Here is a 24536-nt window from a genome sequence, read left to right as displayed (position 1 = left end):
GTGCTGAATGGCCGACACCATGAGGAGGGTCCCCACTCCACCGGGGCAGACAGATGGAGGTGACAAAGTGATGAATAGGAGGTACACGTAGTAAAGAAAGGAGACAGTGTGTGTGTGTGTGCGGCGCCCAGAAACCTTTTGTCTGAGCAGCTTGCTCCGGACGCGACCCCACAGCTTGGCCCCCGTGTTGGTGTGCCTCTTCAGCACGGGGGTCTGCGGCTGGCCGGACAGGTTGTGCTGATTCTGCTCCAGGCAGCATTGCTGCTCCAGATGCTCGCATACCGAGTTCAAGTTTACATCCGACACCAGGACCTCCGTCATCCCGGAGCCTCAGATTCCCTCTTCTACCAGATTCAGGTGGAGGAGGTGGGACTGCCAAGAGGTGGAGGGTACGACGCCCTCGTAACCTCACTTGAAGATCACTTGAAGATGCAAAAAAAAAAAAAAAAACTATCCGGTAGATTCAGTTAGATTTCTCTTCAAACGTGTTAAAAAGGGAAAGGTCAGAAAGACAAGATGTCGCCATGGTTACTAATATTCTTACGATTCCACGGAGAAGCTTGAGCCACAGTCTGCCGCTGACATCTCCTCGCTGTGTGCAGTTGGACTACCACCACCACAGCGAGAGAGAGAGAGAGAGAGAGAGAGAGCGAAAGAGAGAGAGGAGGGGAGTGAATGAGCTCCACTTCTCCAGATGTATGTGGACACACCTCCAAAAAAGAGAGGGAGGAGGGTGACGGCAATGCAGCGCTGTAATGTGTTGTTGTGGAGCCATTTGACCTCGCCTCAACCTTTCCCAGCCTCGGTCACAACAACCAGGAAGTCAGCAGCGTGACGCAAAAAGAACATTGACTTGTCCAGTAGGGGAATGTTCTGGAAGAAAAAGTTACCCATCCGACGCCATCTTCCTCTGTCCTGCCCTCCAACCAAAGTACCAAGTACCAAAGTACCAAGTAGGTATAAGATTGACTTGTCCAGTAGGGGAATGTTCTTAAAGAAAAAGTTACACATCCGACGCCATCTTCCTCTGTCCTGCCCTCCAAGCTTTTGTGGCGGATGGTGTGTCCTCGCCACGCTACGACAGTCAATAACCGCCAATGCACGAGTGGGATTGAACCCTTTTCATGCTACGCCTGTCTGATGAGATTGAAAAGTCAAATAACCAAAGACGCCGCACACGCCGGCCCGCATCCTGCCAGTCACGTCAAGGGGGAATGGCCATCTTCATTTAGAAAGGGACTCTGACAGAAAGCAAACGCCATCTGCATCCACCGTGCACCATTACTGGGGGTGGCACGCCACAATGAAATTTGAACATTACATTTAGAAAAGTACAATGAGACAGACACTGACAAGAGGGCTCACTCCATTCATGCCATTGTTCTATGGAACAAATACCAATGCCCAGAGAGAAGGTGGTGAGACAGGAGGGAAACTAGCTAGTTCAGGCTGGCAAAATGGCGCAGGTCATTTTCATTTATTGTGCGACAAATTAATTTATTATCCGATTTCAAAGCATCCCAAACGTGAGGTAAGAACGGCGCCGGCCCACACGGGCTCCAAACATGACAAAGCAAATAAAGTCAATGCGTCGCGGCGTCGTACACTGCAGTGGACAGCTTGTTGCCACGGCGTCAAACAACGGCAGTCTTCCCCAGAAGATAAACAACTGGGATCGGAGCAGAGAGAGCGGGACCGTGTGTGTGGTTGCTTTGTGTTTTTAACCCCAAGGTTTGGAAGCAGGACACACACACACACACACACACACACACGCTCCATGCGTCACTTTTGGAAAGAATGTCTGGGAAAACATTTTTTGGGGATGGTGGGGGGAATGAGAGGGAAGAAAATCCCCAGGGAGACATGAGATATTTTTGGAAGAGAAACAGGAATCAAATACATGGTATGTGTATCATTATGTAGGACTTGGCTAGGCTATACACTATATGTACTATACTATAATACTACTACTATACCATACTACAGTATATCCAAACCATACACTGCAACACAGCACATGTAGAGAAACAGGAATGAAATACACAATATGTGTATCATTATGTATGCCTTGGCTAGGCTATACACTATATGTACTATACTATGATACTACTACTACTATACCATACTACAGTATATCCAAACTATACACTGTAACACGGCACATGTAGAGAAACAGGAGTGAAATACCCAATATGTGTATCATTATGTACGACTTGGCTAGGCTATACACTATATGTATTATACTATAATACTACTACTATACCGTACTACAGTATATAAACATGGTATACAGTATATATATAACCATACACTGTAACACGGCACATGTAGATATGCTAACCAGTTATATATATTTCAAGAAAAATACATTCATTTTAAAAAATATATTATTTAAAAAACATATCGATATATATATATTTTTTAATAATATATTTTTAAAAATGATATATTATTATATTATTATATATTACATTATTATTATTATGAATATATTATTTAAAAAACGTATATATATATATTTTTTTTTTCAATAATATATTTTTTAAAATGAACTAAATTGTTTTTTTTAATCTGTTTGGGGGGGAAACTCAAAATATTATAGGATTAAAATCTAAATAGTACATCATGTAAGTATATATATATATATATATATATGAAATAAGTTTATAAGTTTATTTTTTTTGTTTATTAATTTTTTTTTATCTGTTTGTGGGAAAACTCAAAATATTATAGGAATAAAATCCAAATAGTACATCATGTAAGTGTGTGTGTGTGTATATACATATATATATTATTTTTTTATTATTATTATTTTTTTCCCCAAACAGATTTAAAAAAAATTATTTAAAAAAAATGTAAACCTTTTGTTTCTCATAATATTATTCCTTAAATAACATCTCAAAATAATATTTAAACTCTACTCTACTAAGTATTTTTCCTCATAATATTACAAGTTCATTAGAAGGATTTATAAATGGAATATTTTCATAAAGGATTAGAGCCCTCTCCTCATGAAATAGCACCCCTATGGTCACCTTTATACTCATATTGACCAATACGGTGAACATATTCAGGCAAAATAAGCCTTTAAGACTTAAATAAGTGCTGCAAAAGCTAGTAGAACTAGAAACTCTTACTTATTTATGTGCTTTCTGAAATTGGCAACCTTAAAGAAACGGAATGAGCCGCTTGCTGCGTAATTCTCGGATACGTGACTGCATTTCCCTGCGCCAAATGTGCAGACCCCCATTTTGGGTCACTTGTCAAGGTCACCCCGTGTCCCAGTCTTCACTCCTTGAGTCGTCTGGAGACCGGGTCACCCAGAGTCCATCATGCTCCATCACATCAACATCACAGCGTGAAAACACACATTCCCATACCATCTCGTGCTCCTCGCGGCCTGGTGTTCGCTCATGCCTTATTTACGCCGTTAAAACCGTCAGACATGTTGACCCGCAACACTCGGGTTCAGACCGCCGCACTGACGAGAAAAGCCTGCCCCCCCCCAAAGCCACAGTTCCTCCCTACAAGACTTTTAATTGCAGGATAATATCAGTCTGAACCCGACTATTTCATGCTACTGGTCTTGGTGGTGGCACGGGTGTGTCGAGCTGACTCTTATGTTCTTACGAGTGTTCCTTCACACATAAAAGTGCAGAGTAGAGATGATACGGGGGGGTGGGGGGGTGATGGTGAACATCACAACGATAGAAGATAAAAGCTGAGGGAAGATGGCTTGAATGCAGAGATAAGAGAGATCTTGTGGGAATAAGCGTATAAAAGACGGGATTGCTGGTAAGTGTGGTCTGTGTGATGCTTTCTGGTGCCGCGTGGGACTCTGAGCGCTCCCCACTGTGGGTTCAGTGTGACCTCACACATGTCGGACTCAACATGACCGTGATGGGTTGAGTACTATTTTAGCATCATTTCATAAAGGATATATTGTACACCCGTAATGGGAGAAATAGAGTGTCTCCAGGTCTGAAGTTGTTCATCTCAAGTCAAGTCAAGTCACAGGCTTGGAAATTCCAGTCCTTCCAAGTCATAAGCACTATTAGCATTTAGCAAATAATGCTGGGAATAACATAACATCGATCACGTTAGTCCAATACAATAAGTCATCAGTCAAGTCGTAAATAAAGTCAAGTCGACTTGCAAGTCGTGATGCCCTGATACGATAAGATGGATTAATTACACACATTTTACTGCCGGGGAACCAAAAATAGGAACTAATATCACTCACAGAGGATGACACCTTCTTTAAGGGGCCTTTGGAAGCGAGATGGAGTCCATTGGTGGAGATCTAGCAGGACTTCCGGTCTGCGAACCGGGTGTCTTCCACCAAGGCTCTTATATGTCCTTTATGTCTTCCGTGTGCAGTGTGAGTGACTTTGGAGTTCAACTCGACTTCCATCACGGTCTAGAAATCGAACCTGATGCACCAGCTGTACTTATTTATGACCGGAATTCCATTCATTGCATTTCTTCATACAGAATCACCAAGATATGGAAGAACAGATGGCTCCTTCTGGAGCGCCCTGAATTCTGTGACATCAGGACCAGCCTTCCTTCTTAATAATAGATGGGCCGTGTGGCACGGGTCCTCGGAAAGCAGGCATGTGGGGGGAGGGGGTTTGAACCGGTTTGCCCCCCCCATCAAGTCCATCTGGGACCTTGGAGACGCTGCCCTGCCAAGCATCGTATTCTTCTCGGTTCCTCAATAGTCCAAATCCTCGACCCAGTACCGCAGGGGTCTCAAACTTAATTTACTTGGGGGCCACTGGAGCTCGGGTCTGGGTGAGAGTGGGTTGCATCAGGTTTTCCAAAAAAAACCGCATTTATTAAAAACAAAAAAATTTAAAAAACTTTGCCTTGGTTCCAATTTTCTACAAGAAAAGCTCTGATAAAACATTCCACTGTTCTCAAATATCTTACTTTTTATTTTTCTACACAAAATAAGATGAAAAATAAATAAACAAATCAACAATAAAGAAAATCAATCAATCAGTAATAAATAAATATAATAATAATAATAATAAAACGGCAAATAATAAAAACTTAAGAAACCACATATAGTTGGTGGGTAGACAAATGATTTTTTTCAGATTAAAATGAACAAAGCATTATTAGAGCCCTGTAGACATGACAAAACACGACTATAGTCACATTTATACTCTTTTTATTTACGACATATTGCGCAATTGCAGGGTCTTGAGACACATGCTAACTCGCAAACTAGAGAGCTAGCGACCTAAACGGTAGCCTTCAAGTTATTTCCCTTTAAACTTAAATAGCCAAAAACTTACCACTTCCACACGGATATGGAGGATAACTATTAACAGTTATTTAACCTTTAACATGAACATGAATCAAACGTAATAATTTTTTCTGGGTACATGATACCATACAGCATCCATATCAAACTTGTGCGGGCCGCACTAACATTAAACAAGGCGGGGGCCTCAAACTAGTGTGGGCCACGTGTTTGAGACCCCTGCAGTACCGGCTCAATTACACCCTCCTCAGCAAAGACAAATTAGTGGTCACATTAACCACATTATTAATGTAATGCAGACCAACCTCTCCCCCCGTCTATTATGGTGGAGATGAAAGGAAGCTTTTCCACTTTCAGTTGGTAATTATACCACATTTGCAGGTTTTAATTAGATTGGAATACATCAGTTGAACATTTATTGGGTGCATACATTATGTAAACAACATAATGCAATAAAGAGCCAACTCTGGGCGATGCTGCTTTCATTTTGTTAGACAAACTATTGAAAAATGTCTGCGATACTTAATGGACGCCTTTAAATACCGCATGGTTGATATGTGGGGCCGTGCTTCCAACATTCCATGGAAACATTCAGGAAGAGATGACCCTCCCCACCTCTTTAACAAGAATATGTGCCAGTTTGTGAGTGAGGGGGGCTTCCGAGGGAGCATCCTTCAAGGTGCTAAGGGAGTCCGAGGCGGTTGGGGGGGGATCACAGCCTTAGGCCAACCTACAGATTATTCTGATTCCCTTTCATCTGGGTCTTTGGGGGCCATCTTGAGCAGATTAAGCGCTCCATCACTTATTAAAGACTTTGTAAGAAAGGTAGTGGAGGCGAATGAGAAGAAGAAGAGGGGGCCAATAAAAAGCTTTCATTAGCATGCTGCTAGTGGCAGGGTGTGGTGCGGCTACAAAAACGGTGGTGCTGCATAAACTAATTCTGGTTTGAAGACATGAATAACTATTTTTATCAACTCATTCGCTACCAAAAATATATTTACACGTTTACACGACCAATACTGCTACACCTTCATCCTCCCGATACGCCACAGTACGGATCAGGAATCGTCAGGTATGCTTCCCTCCCTAGACATTGTGTCTGTGTCTTCGTGTTCTATCTACGACTGATAGGAAGAAGCCCATCTGTAGCGTGACCCACTTCCAGTGATGAAGAGAGGGCAGATTGACGGGACGGCACGCCACTGACCTGCTTGAATTATTTACTCTGGAGAGTAAAACTACCACTGACTGCATACAGCCACCTGGAAGATTACATGAGCAGGAGGAGGAGGAGGAGGAGGAGGAGGAGGATGAGGAGGAGGCCACAAGAGGTGACCAGATTACACAACAGAGGCCGGAACAAGTGCTTATAGAAAAACTGTTTCAGAACAAGAACAAGCAGGACCAAAGTGGTTTGCATCAGGAGTCACTTGTCGTTCATTTCAATGTTAGACATCAACTTCACGGAATACAGTATGAATGTTTATCTTTGAAATATATAATATATAATACCAACTTCCACAAAAAACAGGCTGATAGCTTAGAGACGGGTTTCTTCTACTGATGAGGTCTTGTTGCAGTTGAAATTCATGCAGTATAATTTGGTGTCCGACCGAAACTAACGATTGTTTTCTTAGTCGATTGGAATCAACCTGAACCAAAAACTAACCAGATGCGGTCTGGTCCACAACATATCAGAAAAAAGGCAAAAATATTCCCCTTTAAGAGTGACCGAATGGACACTATCGCAGGTACAATCGGTGAAAACTGTTTCCGGGAGAAACTAAGCATAGACGGGAGAAGACCCAGGACACATTGGCGAGACCATGGCTCTCAAACGGGAGGGGAAGACCAAGGTGGGAGGAGGTGGACCAAGTAGCTGGGGAGAGGAACGCTGCTGCCCCAGTGAACCGACTTAGGTAAGCAGAAGAGTATGGATAGATGGACATTTTAGAGCAGGGGTCTCAAACACGCAGCCCGCGGCACTAGTTTGAGGCCCCCGCCTTGATGTGAAAGTTTAATGTTAGTGCGGCCCGCGCAAGTTTGATATGGATGCTGTATGGTATCATGTACCCAGAAAAAATTATTAAGTTTGATTCATGTTCATGTTAAAGGTTAAATAACTGTTAATAGTTATCCTCCCTATCCGTGTGGAAGTGGTAAGTTTTTGGCTATTTAAGTTTAAAGGAAATAACTCGAAGGCTACCGTTTAGGTCGCTAGCTCTCTAGTTTGCGAGTTAGCATGTGTCTCAAGACCCTGCAGTTGCGCAATATGTTGTAAATAAAAAGAGTATAAATGTGACTATAGTCGTGTTTTGTCATGTCTACAGGGCTCTAATAATGCTTTGTTCATTTTAATCTGAAAAAAATCATTTGTCTACCCACCAACTATATGTGGTTTCTTAAGTTTTTATTATTTGTCGTTTCATTATTATTATTATATTTATTTATTACTGATTGATTTTCTTTATTCTTGATTTGTTTATTTATTTTTCATCTTATTTTGTGCAGAAAAATAAAAAGTAAGATATTTGAGAACAGTGGAATGTTTTATCAGAGCTTTTATTGTAGAAAATCGGAACCAAAGCACTGAAAAAGTTTGTATATTTTTCTGTTTTTAATAAATGCGGGGTTTTTTTGGAAAACCTGATGCGGCCCAGCCTTGCCCAGACTCTAGCTACAGTGGCCCCCAGGTAAATTGAGTTTGAGACCCCTGTTTTAGAGGCTGTGATCAGAAGTTATTTACATTTTGAAATAAAAAATTCGATGAATCAGCGATTAGTGGTTGCTCTAACCCGGTGCCCCAGTGCATGCCCCTGATGTTGTGAGCCACTGTAGCTTCGCATTAATATCAGCATTGTAAGCTCCAATTGGTTTCTTGCCGATCACTTCCGGGTCAATAATTTGTCGTCTACCACAGATCACTTCTTGTTACTGATAACCCATAAAAAATAAGTCAGTATGGATCAAAACCTCATCAGATAGAAATGACTTCTTTGCCTCCGAGTTAGCTCGCTCTGAAGACGGAACCAAAGACGAGAACCAGCTCGCATCACTTGGTTTCATCAAACATGATCAGGTTACGACTGGACTGAGCGGAGGAGACGCAAACACCCAGACACCTCCTCTGCAGGCCGTGGAATGCAACACAGAACACTTCCTTCTACCCGCCGGTTACACAACACCCGTTACATAATTCCACCGATGTGAGACCGGCCTCCCTCAAGAACGCCCACTCGGCACGCTGGAAGCGGGACAAGCGGAGAGATGAACAGGTACACGCTGGAGATAGCGTCCACGCATTTGGGGGGGGGGGGGGGGGGGGGGGACGTTTTGGAAAAGATTAGCGCCGAGATGAATTCATCACAGTGGTTATGCAAGAGGCCACTTGAGATAAGCGTGTTGTGATGGTCGCCGACGCCATTTAAAAGGCTTTATTACCGAGCCCATGTCAACAATGCCAACACGGCTGGTCTGTCTGGATGCCGCCTTGCGGTGAATTAGAAGCACCTCCGAGTGATTCATCGACGGCAGCGTTCAACAATTCCTGAAATGTTACACGCGGTGTCGGTTTGCTGGATTTGGTGTGACCCTGCACGCCGCCGCGCAATGGCAGCCACCTCATCCTTTAAACAGCTGACAATTTGACAACATTCCCATGGGTAATTGGGAGGATTGTTGGACTGAGCGACACCAAGTGACGACAACAACAGGCTCTTTTCACCGAGAAAAACATACTTCCACAAATATGCAACTTTCAATTTTGGCTCCCTGTCAGTTTGTGTGTGTCACTTTAAAAATATGCTTTAAAAAATATATATAAATATTGCAGTAAAATATTTATATTGAAAATATTTATATGAAAAAATATTCTTAAAAACCATAAACTTGTCTTATCGCCAAGGCCAACTGATACTGAAAAGTGTTGTCTTGGACAAAAGTTCAAATCCGTGCAAAATATGTTTCTTCTTCAGAACAGCTGCAATTCATTCAGGATTCATAAAGTTATTTTAGGTGGGTGGGGGGGAGGGGGGGTTGAAAGATAAATCTAACTGCTTATTATGTCCAACTGTCAAACACAAACTGAAAAACTGAAACACCTTCCTGTTCTGCCTGCAGTGTATCACATGGCCAACGACGCATTAGATCAAATCATTAGCTCATATTATGGTGACATGCCAATAATAAGATGGGAGGATATGGGGGGGGGGGGGGGGTTAGGCGCTAACATACGCCATTGGATTCATCACTTTGGCAATTTATTAATGAAGATACATCATTCGACAATAACCCACTTGGCCTCCCAAGGACAAGCCAGTTCATATTTTTGTCCTAATCCCTCAAAGTGTCCTTGCAAATGTCAAAGTGATTGGCGTCATGGCAACGAATCGGCCATAATACCAGTTTCTGCGTGTTCTGACTAGTGATACAAGTAAGACAAAACAAACATAACACAGTTTCGACGCAGAGAGCTCAGCCGGGACAGGAAGTGGGCGGTCAGCCACCCCTGTCCTTGGAGGCAGGAAGTCATAAAACAGGATCAAACGACAGGCACAGCATTGCTACGGTCTTGGTATAGCAAGCAAAGCATCAAATACCCCAATCATGAAATGATACCAACACTGGAACGCAACACAGGAATCTTACTAAAGGAATCTTTTGTGATTAAGGCTATATAAATAAACATGACTTGACTTGACAAACCATACTAAGGACTTTGGCTCATTGGCTTCCAGGCATTTTTAGGGTGCATGTTGGAATATGGGCGCTTTCTCGAATGACTCATCCATAAAGATGGCCGCGTGACTCCGGGAGATCCGGGCAGATGTCAGTCGATGTCGGAATAAAATCCACAGAGCAATCCAAGTGGACGAGATACGCTATAGCATCTCAAGCTACTGATTATGTCATTGTATGGTCAAATCACCTCGTACTTCGGTACGAGGTACATTATTTAAAAAAACAAAAAAACAAACAAAAAAAACCTTAAACTGTATTATGGAAAGCAGGAAGTGAACAAATGTAACAGTTACTGATTGTAAAAGTACCAGATGGAGGGGTAGGATTTAATAAGCTTTGCTTCTTCCTACTCCTTTTGGACATGTGGAACTGGGAACTTATTATGGGATGCATTCAATTGTAATAAAATCTGATGCATGTTCAAATGAAATTCAACCATTACCATTACCGATGCTGACTAAACAAAGCCGAAGTTACGACTGGATGGACTTGTTGGCCGTGATGATTGTACAGTGTTAACTTCATGAAAAATACTGGCAAATAAAACCATGCACTCAGTCAAATATATGTCGGTGATAACGATCGTGATGATCTGGACACCATGTTTAGATATCTCATTTTAATTTAGCCCCATAACTATAGCCTAGCTTCCGGCTTTGCAGCTGCTGTGTATTAAATGTAAAACACAAGGCGTTCAAGGTGCTCGTTAACGTGTGTGATGGCTGTGGACACCAAATTTCATGAAAAATACTGGCAAATAAAACCATGCATTCAGTACAATATATGTCGGTGATAACGATCATGATGATCTGGACACCATGTTTAGATATCTCATTTTAATTTGGCCCCATAACTATAGCCTAGCTTCCTGCTTTGCAGCTGGTGTGTATTAAAAGTAAAACACAAGGCGTTCAAGGTGCTCGTTAACGCGTGTGATGGCTGTGGACACCAAATTTCAAAGTTCCTGTACTTGGTCAATATTAATTGTGGAGAAGAAATTGTGTGTGTATTTAGTAATAAGCACATCAATAATGCCTTCTACTGCAAATTATTTTACATTTCATATCAGAACCCAACCATTAAAATCCCTGTCAGATTTTTGCGTCCTTTGTTTTCTTCAACATCATGGTATAAATCATCAACATTCATGTTATCACCACTATACCTTGAAATAATACAGCAATCAGATAGTACTTCTACTGGTACAAGATTTCTTCCCAGTGAGTCACTGAAGTACTATCCCAGCCACAAGACCTTCTGTGGAAGCGCTTAGAGCAAATAACAGTATTCCATTTAAAAATAAGGACTCGTAAATTCCCAGTTCATGCGTTAAAAGAAGAGATGAAATGGCCAATCGCAAGCCTAAACGGCGAATACCACGATTGACCGCATGAGCGTGAAGGAAACACAGAGGACTCACACGGAGGACACAGCTGAGATGAACCCACGAGCCGAGCCCGGCGGGAAAAGCTGGCAGGATGAGCTTTATTGCTCCAAGAGCCAGAATGGTGCCGGGATGGGAAAAGAGGTGAATTTCCTCCCCCGGTGTCATCTGTTGCCGATAAAACCGCAGATTTCGACCGACCGGAGAGGAGCCGTGGGACCGGCGGCTTTGTTGCGTGTTTGTAAAAAGAGAAGAATACCAATCAAGCGACACTTTGAATTCAATTGGACTGGGAATACTCTTTGTACAGCGCAAGTACAACGAAACACGCAATGCGAGAATGATTTAAGTACTTTGCTACCACTAAGATTTTGCCATTACAAAAGGATGATATAAGCGCCAGCGGATCCTTTTTCCGACCGCACAATTCATCTCCGTGAGGCTTCTTAACAGCTTTCATAATAAGAGCAGAGAAGGGAAATGGAAGAAACAGTCCAGTTTTCTGATTGTCAAACGGGAAAACCTATTATACGGCCGCTGTCTGACACTTTTATCTGAATTTGACAGACTCCAATATGACCATCGTCCTATAACCCCCCCTCCCCCCACCAGACTGCTTCCAATTACCTTTTGCACAAAGACTCGGTGAGACAAAAGGTCGCTAGCAAACGTGAGGAGTCGCCGAGTCTCTGGAGAGCATTTCATTCTTCAATCTCTGATGGGCTCCTTTGTTCTCACTTTAACCCTCGGCATCCCATAATTGGCCCCCATCTGGGGCTCTCGTTGCAATTCGGCGTTGGTCTAACTGCCTTCTGCATGTGCGTTGCACGCGTGCAGGCCCGACATCTGCAGCCAATCCTTCTTATTATTACATTATGCAACATTATAATGAGGAAGCGTTACAAAGTCAGCCGACGCTAACATTGACTGCCCTGCATGGCCCAATCAAAACAGGAGGACAGAAACAATATGGAGATTATTTACAGCCATATTTCTACACCTTTTTGCAAGCAGTTAAACTTCGCTTTTTATGCACCTCGCTTTTCATATGGTTCATATTTGGGACAATATTGAAATTAGCAAGCTAGTCAGTTTGCCCCGAAGGGCATCGCCATAATTATTATTTAAATAATCCAACAAATGCCAGCGACTCCATAAAGAAGGTGACAATTCCTTCCTTCTTTCCTTCCTTCCTTCTTTCCTTCCATCCTTACTGTACAGTACAGTACAAATATACACGAATATACAAGAATACACGCCTCTCATTTCCTTCCATCCATTCATCCACCCATCCTTCCTTCCTTCCATCCATCCTTCCATTCTTCCTTCCTTCCTTCCCACACGCACCTACCTACCTACCTTCCTCCCTTTCTTCCTTCCTTCCTTCCTTCCTTCCATCCTTCCATCCTTCCTTCCTACACCAACTCACATGCACCTACCTTCCTTCCTTCCTTCCTTCCATCCATCCATCCATCCTTCCTACACCAACTCACACACACCTTCCTTCCTTCACTCCTTCCTTCCTTCCTTCCATCCATCCTTCCTTCCATCCATCCTTCCTTCCATCCTTCCTTCCTACACCGACTCACATGCACCTACCTACCTTCCTTCCTTCCTTCCATCCATCCTTCCATTCTTCCTTCCTTCCTTCCCACACGCACCTACCTACCTACCTTCCTCCCTTTCTTCCTTCCTTCCTTCCTTCCTTCCATCCTTCCATCCTTCCTTCCTACACCAACTCACATGCACCTACCTTCCTTCCTTCCTTCCTTCCATCCATCCATCCTTCCTACACCAACTCACACACACCTTCCTTCCTTCACTCCTTCCTTCCTTCCTTCCATCCATCCTTCCTTCCATCCATCCTTCCTTCCTTCCATCCTTCCTTCCTACACCGACTCACATGCACCTACCTACCTTCCTTCCTTCCTTCCATCCATCCATCCGTCCATCCATCCATCCTTCCTACACCAACTCACACACACCTTCCTTCCTTCGCTCCTTCCTTCCTTCCTTCCTTCACTCCTTCCTTCCTTACATCCTTCCTGCCTGCACCAACTCACATGCACCTACCTTCCTTCCTTCCTTCACTCCATCCATCCGTCCTTCCTTCCTTCCTTCCTACACCGACTCATATGCACCTACCTTCCTTCCATCCATCCATCCTTCCTTCCTACACCGACTCACACGCACCTTCCTTCCTTCCTTCACGCCTTTCTTCCTTCCATCCATCTGTCCTTCCTTCCTTCCTTCCTACACCGACTCACATGCACCTACCTTCCTTCCTTCCATCCATCCATCCATCCTACACCGACTCACACACACCTTCCTTCCTTCACTCATTCCTTCCTTCCATCCTTCCTTCCTGCACCGACTCACATGCACCTACCTTCCTTCCTTCCATCCTTCCTTCCTTCCTTCACTCCTTCCATCCTTCCTTCCTGCACCGACTCACATGCACCTACCTTCCTTCCTTCCATCCATCCATCCATCCACAGGCAATGAATCCATCCATCCATCCATCCACAGGCAATGAATCCATCCATCCATCCATCCATCATTTATTTCTGCATGTAAAACTGCAGTCGTCGATCCTGTTTTTTCTAAATACATCATCGCTGTTAGTCATTATTGTTACTTTTGGCCTAAAAATAAAATCAGAACTCATCCTGATAGACAAGAGGACCCCCCCCCCCCACAAGGAATGTACCACGAGTGAAGAACGTTTGCAGCAGAGCATGTCGTTATTTAAGGCATCTAAATCCCTCGTGGCAGATACTGCTCATTCCAAGATGGACGTCTAAGTGAGGGCCCGTGACAGAGAAGGAAAAAAACCTCTGAGCTGTGTCAACTCCAGGGAGGATGCTTTTAATTGGGATTCTCCGATATATAAAAAAAAAAAAGCTCCATATTCTCAGAGACAGAGTTGTGGGGGTTTGGCCTCATTAAAAAACACTGCGGGGAAAAATATGGTGATCATATAACACCTTTTTGTTATTAAATTCATAAATACTCAAAGGAATAAATACCGACTCATGAAAGGAGACGTGTGTTAATAAACACTAGGTAATATATCGGCTGATGTTATTCATATCTACAATGAAGCGCAGGCTGTGGAGCGCTCGACACACAACACACCCATCTGTTAGTGTTGCTGACAGCTCTGTGTGTGTGTGTGTGTGTGTGTCGCCGTGGGCAATGTGTTGGGTAGAAACATGACGTATCACAGCTTGAAATGACAGCGGGTATAAACTAAATAAATAACATTTATACGCCCATACAGCCTTAAAGCCTCAAACCAAAAAAACTAAAAAAAAAAATTAAAAAAATAAAATAAAAAAATAAAAAATAAGAATGTGTTGCTCGGTTCTTCCCTCACCCCTCGCCACTCAACATTGTCATCTTGTCAACAAGTGAAAAGTGACATTAAATATTTGTTCCTGTTGTAAAACTGAAAACTGAGGTTCCACTGTACATGGCTAAAAATGACAACAATAAGCACACAAGCTAACATTAGCTTATGCTATTGCTGTTGCAACGCTCCATTTTATTGATGCCAACAGTCTTCTTTTGGATGAAATTCATCGTAAGTTAATACAAGAGACCCTCGTTGTTCAGTATTGTTGTTATTTGCTGGTGTTTCTTATGACTGACTACAACGTGACTTTTGTACAGTAAACCTCGGATATATCGGATTCAATTGTTCCCACTGGTTTTGTCCGATATAAGCGAAACCCGTTATATGCGTATACCGGAAAATGTCCGTTTTACGCATATATCGGATTTATATCCGGTATATGCGTAAATCGGATTTTATCCGTTCTAAAAAGGCATTTCCTTGACTATGTTTCCAATGTACCTGGACGCGCAGGCAACGCTGCAAACGCTGCAAATGACGTCGTATAGCGGCCTGTCACGATTTGGCGAATCGGAGCGCCACGATGCGGCCATCCGATATATGCGAGGGAAATTTAATGGAAATGCATTGGAACGGGACTGGACATTTTGTCCGAAATAGGCGAAATCAGTTATAAAAAATCCGATATATGCAATGAATTTTTATTGGAAATGCATTACAGAAAAATCGCTCCTTTTTTATCTGTCCGTTGTGAGCGAATTTCCGATATATCCGAGTCCGATATATCCGAGGTTTACTGTATATCTGTTTAGCATCAAGGATTGTGGAGTTAAATACCCTCCTGTAGTCAACTTTATATCTAATAAAGTTTGTTTGGCAGCTGAGTGGAAAAAAAAACAAAAAAAAGCCTCAAACCAACAAATAGAAGAACAAAGTTTAAAACTAGAATTTGTTCTAATTGTGTGTTTTTAAGTCTTTACATCGGTCTAAGAGACAAAGTTTGAACCTCGTACATGACGCACCTGTTTCCAAGTTCCACAAGACAATATCCAATTAGCCAAAACGCCGGCCCTTTCACCAATAAAAGCATCGGCAAGCATATAAATGTCAGGCTTCGCATGGAATGTTTAACGACGAGGGAAGACGACGGCGCTTAAGTGGGAACGAGAGTGCAGACAGACGCTCGCCGCAAACTTTACAGCCCCTTTGCACCCGTACTTTTACAGTAACGCCGGCTAATGTGCACATCGCATGCTTCTAAGAGGAGCCTCATAGCGGCACGGAGCAGACGTCTTCATCGCTTGGTGCGATGTCCGACTTATCTGGCTCCCATTATCTCCGGGAAGCCGGTCAGGTTACGGTTTATTGGGGCCCGTTAAGGCTGCGGAGATGTCGGGAGGAGGAGGGGGGGGTACTGACATGCGCTCAACCCTAATATAAGCCAATAAAAACAACCCCCAGCAGAGTCCCAGGGGTTGTTGAGGCGGTGGAGGTTGGTCGAGGACATTACGGGAGATGTCCTCTACACGTGAAAACCCTGAAGAAGGGAGGCCAGGGAGGGCGTGTGTTGAGGGTCGGGTTACCAGATGAAAGCAATGCCGAACCTGAGTGATAGCTAGACCTCCGCTACACAAAGCTGGAACCGGGAACCAAAACAGTGAGTGATGCAACTGAAGAAGAAGAGCACGGGACGTTACATCCGACGTCTGTGCCAACTGGGAGAACTGGGAGCGTTTGAGGTGCGTGGAGATGGTTTGCACGAAGGATGTTTGGAAAATAGACACACAATTTCTGCTACACAGAAAGTCCAAAAACAAAGTACAGGAACGCCTTGAACGCCTTTTGTTTGTCTTCTAATAGACTACAGATGCAAGGCAAGGAACAATAAAGTTATGAACAAAATGTTCTGGTAAAAATGTCTAAAAATCCTGTGGCTTCCAATCATCATGATTGTTGTCACTGATAGGACTTTATTTATATTGCAATCAGCAAATAACCCACGCTGCTCACAGGATCCTACAGGACCCCTCCCACGCACACATTTAATTGATATTTAATTATGTTTCTCATAAAAAATATTTTATTATTATTTTATTATTATTATTATTATTATTATATATTTTATTTATGCTATGTAAATGACTTAAAATCATATTTATGATGAATTATAAATTAAAATGACACTTTCCCTCATTATATAACAAGGTTATTGTCATGGTATTATTTTTAAATTTTTGCAGTTTTTTTTGTATTGTATTTTCAGAATGTGCAGCGAGCCAAAAAACAACACCACCAATTTTTTTTTTTATTATTATTATTATTATTATATATATTTTCTTTATGCTATGGAAATGACTTAAAATCATAGTTATGATGAATTATGAATTAAAATTACACTTTCCCTCATTATATAACAAGGTTATTGTCATGGTATTATTTTTAAATTTTTGCTGTTTTTTTTGTATTGTATTTTCAGAATGTGCAGCGGGCCAAAAAACAACACCACCAATTTTTTTTATTATTATTATAATATATATTTTCTTTATGCTATGGAAATGACTTAAAATCATATTCATGATAAATTATGAATTAAAATGACACTTTCCCTCATTATATGACAAGGTTATTGTCATGGCATTATTTGTACATTTTTGCTGTTTTTTTTGTATTGTATTCTCAGAATGTGCCGCGGGCCAGCGGGCCAACCCCCCCCCCCATCCACATATTAAACCACATCTGAAGAAATAGGAACTATCTAACAACGCAGCGTGAATTCCTACATATTCTAACAACATGGCGTTTCTCATCAAGGGAAGCGAGAGCAGTAGATGGGTGGGGGGTTGTTGGAGAAAAAAAGAGAAAGCTTCCATCCCAATATGCCCATCTAGGGTCAGTCCCTAATCCACAATCTCGTCAAGGTCTCCAGAGAGGAAAGCAAAGCACTGAAGGCCCCTTCTTAACTTGGCCTCACCAAGAAAGCAAATAGCTCCACTCCGGTCTCAGCATTCGCTTTTACCAGTCAGCTTTCTTACCAACGATTGTTGGGGTTTTATTGGAGGGAAAAGGCAGCAGTTGGACGATTTCATTGGTTGGACATTACCACGACAATAAAGGGTGGAAAAAGCTGATATGTTGATGGATTTTCCAGTTTAAAATCATATTTGAAATCATATCACATCTCTATGCGAATGGCATTGTTTCTTTAAAAACAGGGGTGTTAAATGTTATACATTTAATATTTCAACTCATTTAAATTATTATTTACTATAAAATACTAAAATAAATAATATTAATTATATAAATTACACTATTTTGAGTTTATTCACTTAAAATTAAGACTATGACTTCTTCCTCTTCATATTTTCAAATTTTGTTTTAAATAATCTGCCCAAATTCTGTTTCTGTGATATTATTATGATTATTATTATTATGGCTTAAGAATGTTTTTTTCCTTTCATAATTTATTTATTCATTTATTTTTTAATAATTTTTTTTAATTAAAATAATTATTAAAAAAATTTAAAAAAAAATCTAATTTATTTATTTATTTAAAGAAGATGCATTTACTTTTATTCATTTTTAATAAATATTATTATTTAATATTTCAACTTAATGCAATTTTTCCTCAATATTAGACCATTATTGTAAACTTTTGCTTTTATATTTTTTGTTGTTGTTTTTTTATTATATTTTTAGAATGTGGTGTAGGCCAATAAAAATAAATAAATAAATAAATAAAAAAAACGCCGCAGACGAAAACGGCCCCCGGACCAACCCTGCTTTAAAACATTCCCACTCACGTAATCAAACACACACTGTTCCTGTTCCCACCCTCTCAAGGGTCTGGGACCTCTCTCTCTCTCTCTCACTCGCTCGCTCGCTCGCTCGCTCGCCATCTCCGTCTTCTGCCTCTCAAAGCCAACCAACAAACACGTGACGTATTTATGCTTTTTTTCCCCGTGTTGTTGGCCAGAAGTGGATGTTCCCAGTAACGTTTGTCTCTCTAATTGGCAGCCACACCAGAGGAGGCGGGATTTACTGTCATGTATGATCAAATCTTAAAATTCAATTAATGATATGCACATATGTAGGCCGCACTTCATAAGATGGGATATTTAGTACACAGAAAGATGTTACATGGAAAGATTTGTTCATAACTTTTGACACAAAGTCAATCGTCATCGTTCTCCTCCTCCACCTGGGAAATAAAACCACTAAAGTCGTCTACTTCAGCATCACAATTGAACAGCCTCAGAAGTCCTTCATCACACACTTTGTCAGCCTCTCTCAATCTCTTTCATTATTTCTCTTTGAGTCACTTTTGTCTGGAGGCAAATTAGCTATCTATCTTCTCCCAGTAGTCCGGTAGTAGTCCAGTTGTTTAGCTTGCCGAAACTGCACTCTAAGCATCATGGGAAATGTGGTTTTTAGCCATAAATTAGCCACATCACCGTACACACACAAACGTAGCAGCTTATACACGATAAACGACGATAAATGCTGTTGGCCAATAGTCCGAGCCTGTGTTATAACTGCATATTGTGTATTTGTATATGATTGGAATATGAACAAATGATGCCTTTTAATGACGTATGTCGTATACCTGCAGCACCAAACATGCCTTGCATGAGTTCAACCGATTGCTACGTTCCGCCGTCCTGGAGAAGAAGATGAGGCAGTAACCTAATAAGTGCTATTAAAACCTGCAGAGGAGACTTGATCAAATATGGCGGCAACAGCTGCAATTTGCTACGATTGAGAGGAAAATGACAGGAGTCGAGTTTCACTCGACTGACCGCATTTCCCGTATCCACTCACGGCGGGATCTGTAGGTGGCGCCGTAGAACTCCAGCATCAATGCTTTGAAAGTCGCATCTTTCATCCATCAAGTCACCACACACGCCGTGGCGGGGGCGGCGTGTGGTTCCACACGTCTCCGAAAAGGGATTTTTATGAGGATATTTCTCACAACGAGACACGGGAAGTCCCGTTTGACGAAAGTGGGAAATGTGACCAGTATTCCGATTGGATCAATTAGGAGCTAACCGCTACAAAACCACACCATTGTGCTGGTAGGACAGACGGCTAATCAAAATGAGTCACTGCTCTCATGTATACTATAGATCTGGTGTGTCCAAAGTGTGGTGCGTGGGCTGTTTTTGTTATGAACCTACATCTTAGATATAAAAGGTGTTTTCTTTTTTTTACCTGGACCTGGCCTTTGCCCATGATCTTGTCCACAATCTCGTTGTCATCCTTGTTGAGCATGCTCTTATCGTAACACTTTTCATAGCACAGGATCCGCAGGTACTGGGAACCCTCCAGCTCGATCTCAAACTCCTGTCAGACGACACGAGGAGAAGTCGATGAAATGAAACCACCCAAGAGGAGTTGACTTGTTGAGTTATTTACCGACCTCGTTCCATTGAGGCTCTGTCGTGTCTCTGAAGACTCGGGTCTTCGCTTTGCTCACAAAGTATCCGTACGAGTCCACTTCAAGGGTACAGTAGAGATCTAGGAAGAAACACAAATAAGGACATGGTCATGTAGTGTAAACCCAATTATGTCGTCACATACAGTAACCACAAATAGCCATCGCTTGGACATTCCCTTGTGAAAGAAACATAAGGAGAAAGGGGGCGATAATAAAGGATATTGGAACCGTATGGCAGCTTTAAATGGGTGCATTTTGTTACTTATGGAAAGGGGGATGAAGAAACAGCTGAGACGTTGACTGCCAAAAAAGAAAAGATTTGTGGTCTGTCTTTCTTTGTTTTTAGTCTTTTTGACATAAGCACAAATCTTATTATAAAAAAAAACACGCAAACAATAACGCTTGACTCAGTTAAGGTCAGTTTTCATGAATCCACTTTAAGAAAGCATGGCAGAGTTCCAACACCCAAACCAGTCAAAAACTGCATTTCCACAAAAAAACAAATCATTTCAACAGTAAAATATGGTGGTGGTAGTATCACGGTCTGGGGCTGCTTTGCTGCTACAAGACCTGGGAGACTTGCACATTGCATTCCAAAAAACCTTGAAGGACCTCAAGCTGAAAGCAACTTGGGTTCTGCAGCAGGACAATAATCCAAAACACGTCAGAACGTCCAAAATAAGAAATCAGGAAGTCGGCAAACGCATTCTATTTTGTCGTCCATCCATCCATCCCATAATATCCAATTCACTCTTGTGAGTACTTAGCTGAAAAACGAGTGAGAACGGTGATATTAGTCGTGTTTTTTTCCTAGTATGTGCACTTGGAATCACACGCCTGAACACTGCGGCATCACAGAAGAAGAACATACACATCACATGACATCACCGCTTTCCTCCATCAACATGAACTAGTCCTTGAGGAGTGGACATGTTGTATTTTGAGGACTGAAAGCCATCAATCTCCGTCCGGTGTACGTCCTCGTACGGTGACAGTCCCTCTCCTGGGACGGGGGTCCCGCCTGGCTCATACACGGGGCAATTACGTTTCTTTAAATGCTGTTGTAGCACTTCTTGGAGACTGCACTGCTGCATGTCTGACATCTGTCTAGAGCTTGGACCCGCATGCTGGAAGGCGCGGGTTCAATGACTCCCACAGAGGAGGATGTTAGCGGTGGAGAGGACCGCATGGGAGATACGGAATAAATTGCATCGTTGTTGAGCCGTTATTGGACATTTGATTCGATATGGTATGACTGATGATGGTGGATGCCTGTCACGTCTTGATGGACTCTTAAAAAGCATCCCACACATGATAGATCTTTCTGGTCCTGCAGAAGAGCTGGGAGGAATAGGATGACCCAACTGCAACGCCATGAATTTCTATTTCCTCGGCAGGTCACCATCAGGGTGACCATGAGGGGGGTGGATTAGTCCGCATGGGGTCTCTGAACCCTTAATGCAAGGGTTAATGGACGCCATCCTTTTCCGTCTCAGCGTGGCTTTGTCTTCTAATACGGGATGCTAATCTTGGCCTGGGGGTGCGCTGGACACAAGGTCAAATGAAGGCCTCACAGAATCAGGTAGCAAGCAACAGCCAGTTAAACTAATCAGCGTCCTCTAAGGTCTAAAAACGAGGGACTATCGTTGGCGTTTGGATGCTTAAAAGCGGGAAACAGAAAACGGGTAGCGATCAGCTGGAACCGGATTGTTGGAAAACTAATAGAAACATAAATAAAACATAAAAACAGCATTTATTTCATTGACTATGTTAACATTACAGCGGTGTAATATATACTATATATGTATCTCCAACTCATCAACCGTGAGATGCATTCACTGACACCCCGAACATCACAACAACCTCTTTATTTTGCGCTGTGTGTGGTCGAAATGAAGGCGCTATTAATACATTCAAATATATATGTATAATATGACTATAGGGGTGTTATTTTATGTCTAGAGGTCTCTAATAATATTAACCCCGTATTTAGAGAGTCACGTGTACAAAAGTATTCCATTTCTAAATAAGGAATCCTACTTTGCGGAAACCGACTGTGATGTTTGGACCAAACTACTATGATAATTTTGAGATTACCGCACACAGGAAAATTAGCTTAAAAGCTAACCAATCACAGCCTTTAAGGTCATTTTAACAGGGAGCCAGTGAAGTATACACTCCAAACTGAAGCCAACAAAAAGTATACCTGGAGTAGCAATGTGTCCAAGCGTATCGGAAAAGTGGAAATGTGTGCAGAGTTTGGATCTTGGATATATTTTATTTAGTACTCATAAACAGAAGATAATAAACGTCACTTTACTGGGTCATGTTTGGAGATTTCAATCCCGGTTCCTGCTTCTGTGACCTAGTTTGACGACTGCCTTAGGCGGAATTAAAAGCCAATTCCCACGGGAAAGACACATTACAAAATAAGATGCAACGTTTCGGAATGTGCATGTGCAAATTCCCAATCAGAAAAACATGAGGCAGAATTTCGAGTGAAGGGATTTCGACTCGACATGAATCATAACTCTGACATTAACTACTATATGCATATGACTATTAATCACTGTTGCCTGGTTCAGGAAGTGAGCTTTTCCAACAACAGGAATGTCTGAAGAAGACAAAATGAAGCAACAGCAGATACAGATACAGCAACAGTGTATTCCATAAAAAACTCATAATAATAACTCACATACCACAATAAGGTAAGGTAGGTAAGGATAATTCATAATGCCGCCTGCAGAGAACATCTAACTCCTTATTTCTAAAATCACAAATACTTCAACTTGCTGATATAGTTCATCTTCAAACAGCTAAAATAATGCATAAGGCTAAAAATAACCAATTAGCTAAAAATGTCATTCAATACTTCGCTACAAGAGAGGAGAAATATGATCTCAGGGAAGAAGTACATTTGAAACACTTCTATGCTAGAACTACGTTATGCTAGCCATAGCATTTCAGTATGTGGAATCAAACTATGGGATGGATTGAGTAAGGACAGTTACTATGGTAGCCATTATGTCATTGGATGCTCATATCACCTCCTACTTTGGTATGCGACAAAAAAATACTAATAAAAATAAAAATATAAAAATTTAATAAAATTAAATAAATTTAAATTACATAAAATTAAATAAAATTATATAAAATTAAATTTAAAAAATAAAATTATATTGAGAAAGCAGGAAGTGAACAAATGTCACAGTTACTGATTGTAAACGTACCAGATGGAGGGGTAGGATTTAATAAGCTTTGCTTCTTCCTACTCCTTTTGGACATGTGAAACTGGGAACTGATTATGGGATGCATTCAATTGTAATCTGATGCATGTTCAAATGAAATAAAACCATTACCATTACAATATTTATACGTCTTTTACGTTTTGACTTGATTTTACTCTGGCCGGACGTAGTTGGGCTCCATCATGGACATTGTTCTTCATCGTTTTATCTCCTGTATGAACCAAACAAGCCTCCTGAGGAGATTGAGATCCAATCTTTTACCCGGAACATTCCATCAGGCGGCTTTCACATCCTCACAGCTGTCATGGTAACGGAGGAAATCATCATTCTCTGTCTAGTTTCTAGATATTTGATATTTAAACTGTGTGTGACCGACTACAATGTGCTCCCAAATGCCAGCTGTCCATTCCTGGCACATCTCAAATAAGCCTCTGTGAGGTCTTGCGAAGATCCGACACTCAATGATGGCTTGTGTGTGACACACACACACACACACGACAGTGTCTGAGACAACAGGATGCAAAACAATCCAGGAAATCCAAAAAGTATTATGCCTAAAGGGTTTGCTGTGCCATTATATAAATAAAACGTAAATTTGGCCCCCACCGCTATTTAGTGGGGGCTGCCTGATGGGTCACTACATGCACAATGCAAGTGATTGATGGGAGTCATGTGTGCCTGAACACAGCAGCTGTGTGTACCAAGTATGCACAGCTGGAATGTGGAGACGTGTGGAAAAGGAAAAAAAAAAAAAAAAAAGTTGTGTCGCCGGCCGACTTACTGGCTGACTCCTTGAATCCTTTGGCGGAGTGGACGATCACGTGGAGGAAGCCGTACAAGCCCGGAGCTTCTTCATCTGGGAAAGACAGGAAGTCCCTTTAATGCGACGCACCTCATTTTTTGTCTGCAGATTTCATTTCATATTTTTTGAGACAATCTTTCCATTAAAAATAAAAGGCCAATTTATTTGGCGCCTCCTGTTGGTGAAAATAATTTTTCCATTTTACAGGGTGACATGGCTCAGGAGGTAGCGGGGTTGTTTTTCCCCATTCAACGGTTGCTGGTTCGATTCTCAGTCGCTCATTCAACTGATATAT

General features: G+C 41.8%; 1 protein-coding gene across 5 annotated transcripts in view; it reads right to left on the bottom strand.

Annotated features, from left to right (window-relative positions):
* The window catches only part of abr (ABR activator of RhoGEF and GTPase), a 78013-nt gene that overhangs the window by 10406 nt on the left and 43071 nt on the right, over positions 1-24536 (bottom strand). For 4 of the 5 annotated variants that reach the window (XM_058086229.1, XM_058086230.1, XM_058086231.1 and 1 more), the window contains 3 exons: positions 24221-24295; positions 20174-20271; positions 19966-20097 (listed from right to left, as the gene is read on the bottom strand). In XM_058086229.1, the coding sequence (XP_057942212.1) occupies positions 19966-20097; positions 20174-20271; positions 24221-24295 (305 nt within the window). Of the gene's footprint in view, positions 1-135; positions 1345-19965; positions 20098-20173; positions 20272-24220; positions 24296-24536 lie in introns of those variants that run through there. The other variant, XM_058086233.1, reaches the window with a different exon arrangement.

The sequence above is a fragment of the Doryrhamphus excisus genome, chromosome 11, assembly GCF_030265055.1.
Source record: "Doryrhamphus excisus isolate RoL2022-K1 chromosome 11, RoL_Dexc_1.0, whole genome shotgun sequence".
NCBI lineage: Eukaryota > Metazoa > Chordata > Actinopteri > Syngnathiformes > Syngnathidae > Doryrhamphus > Doryrhamphus excisus.
Note: the sequence above shows the minus strand (reverse complement) of the source record. Positions and strands in the feature narration are given on the sequence as shown.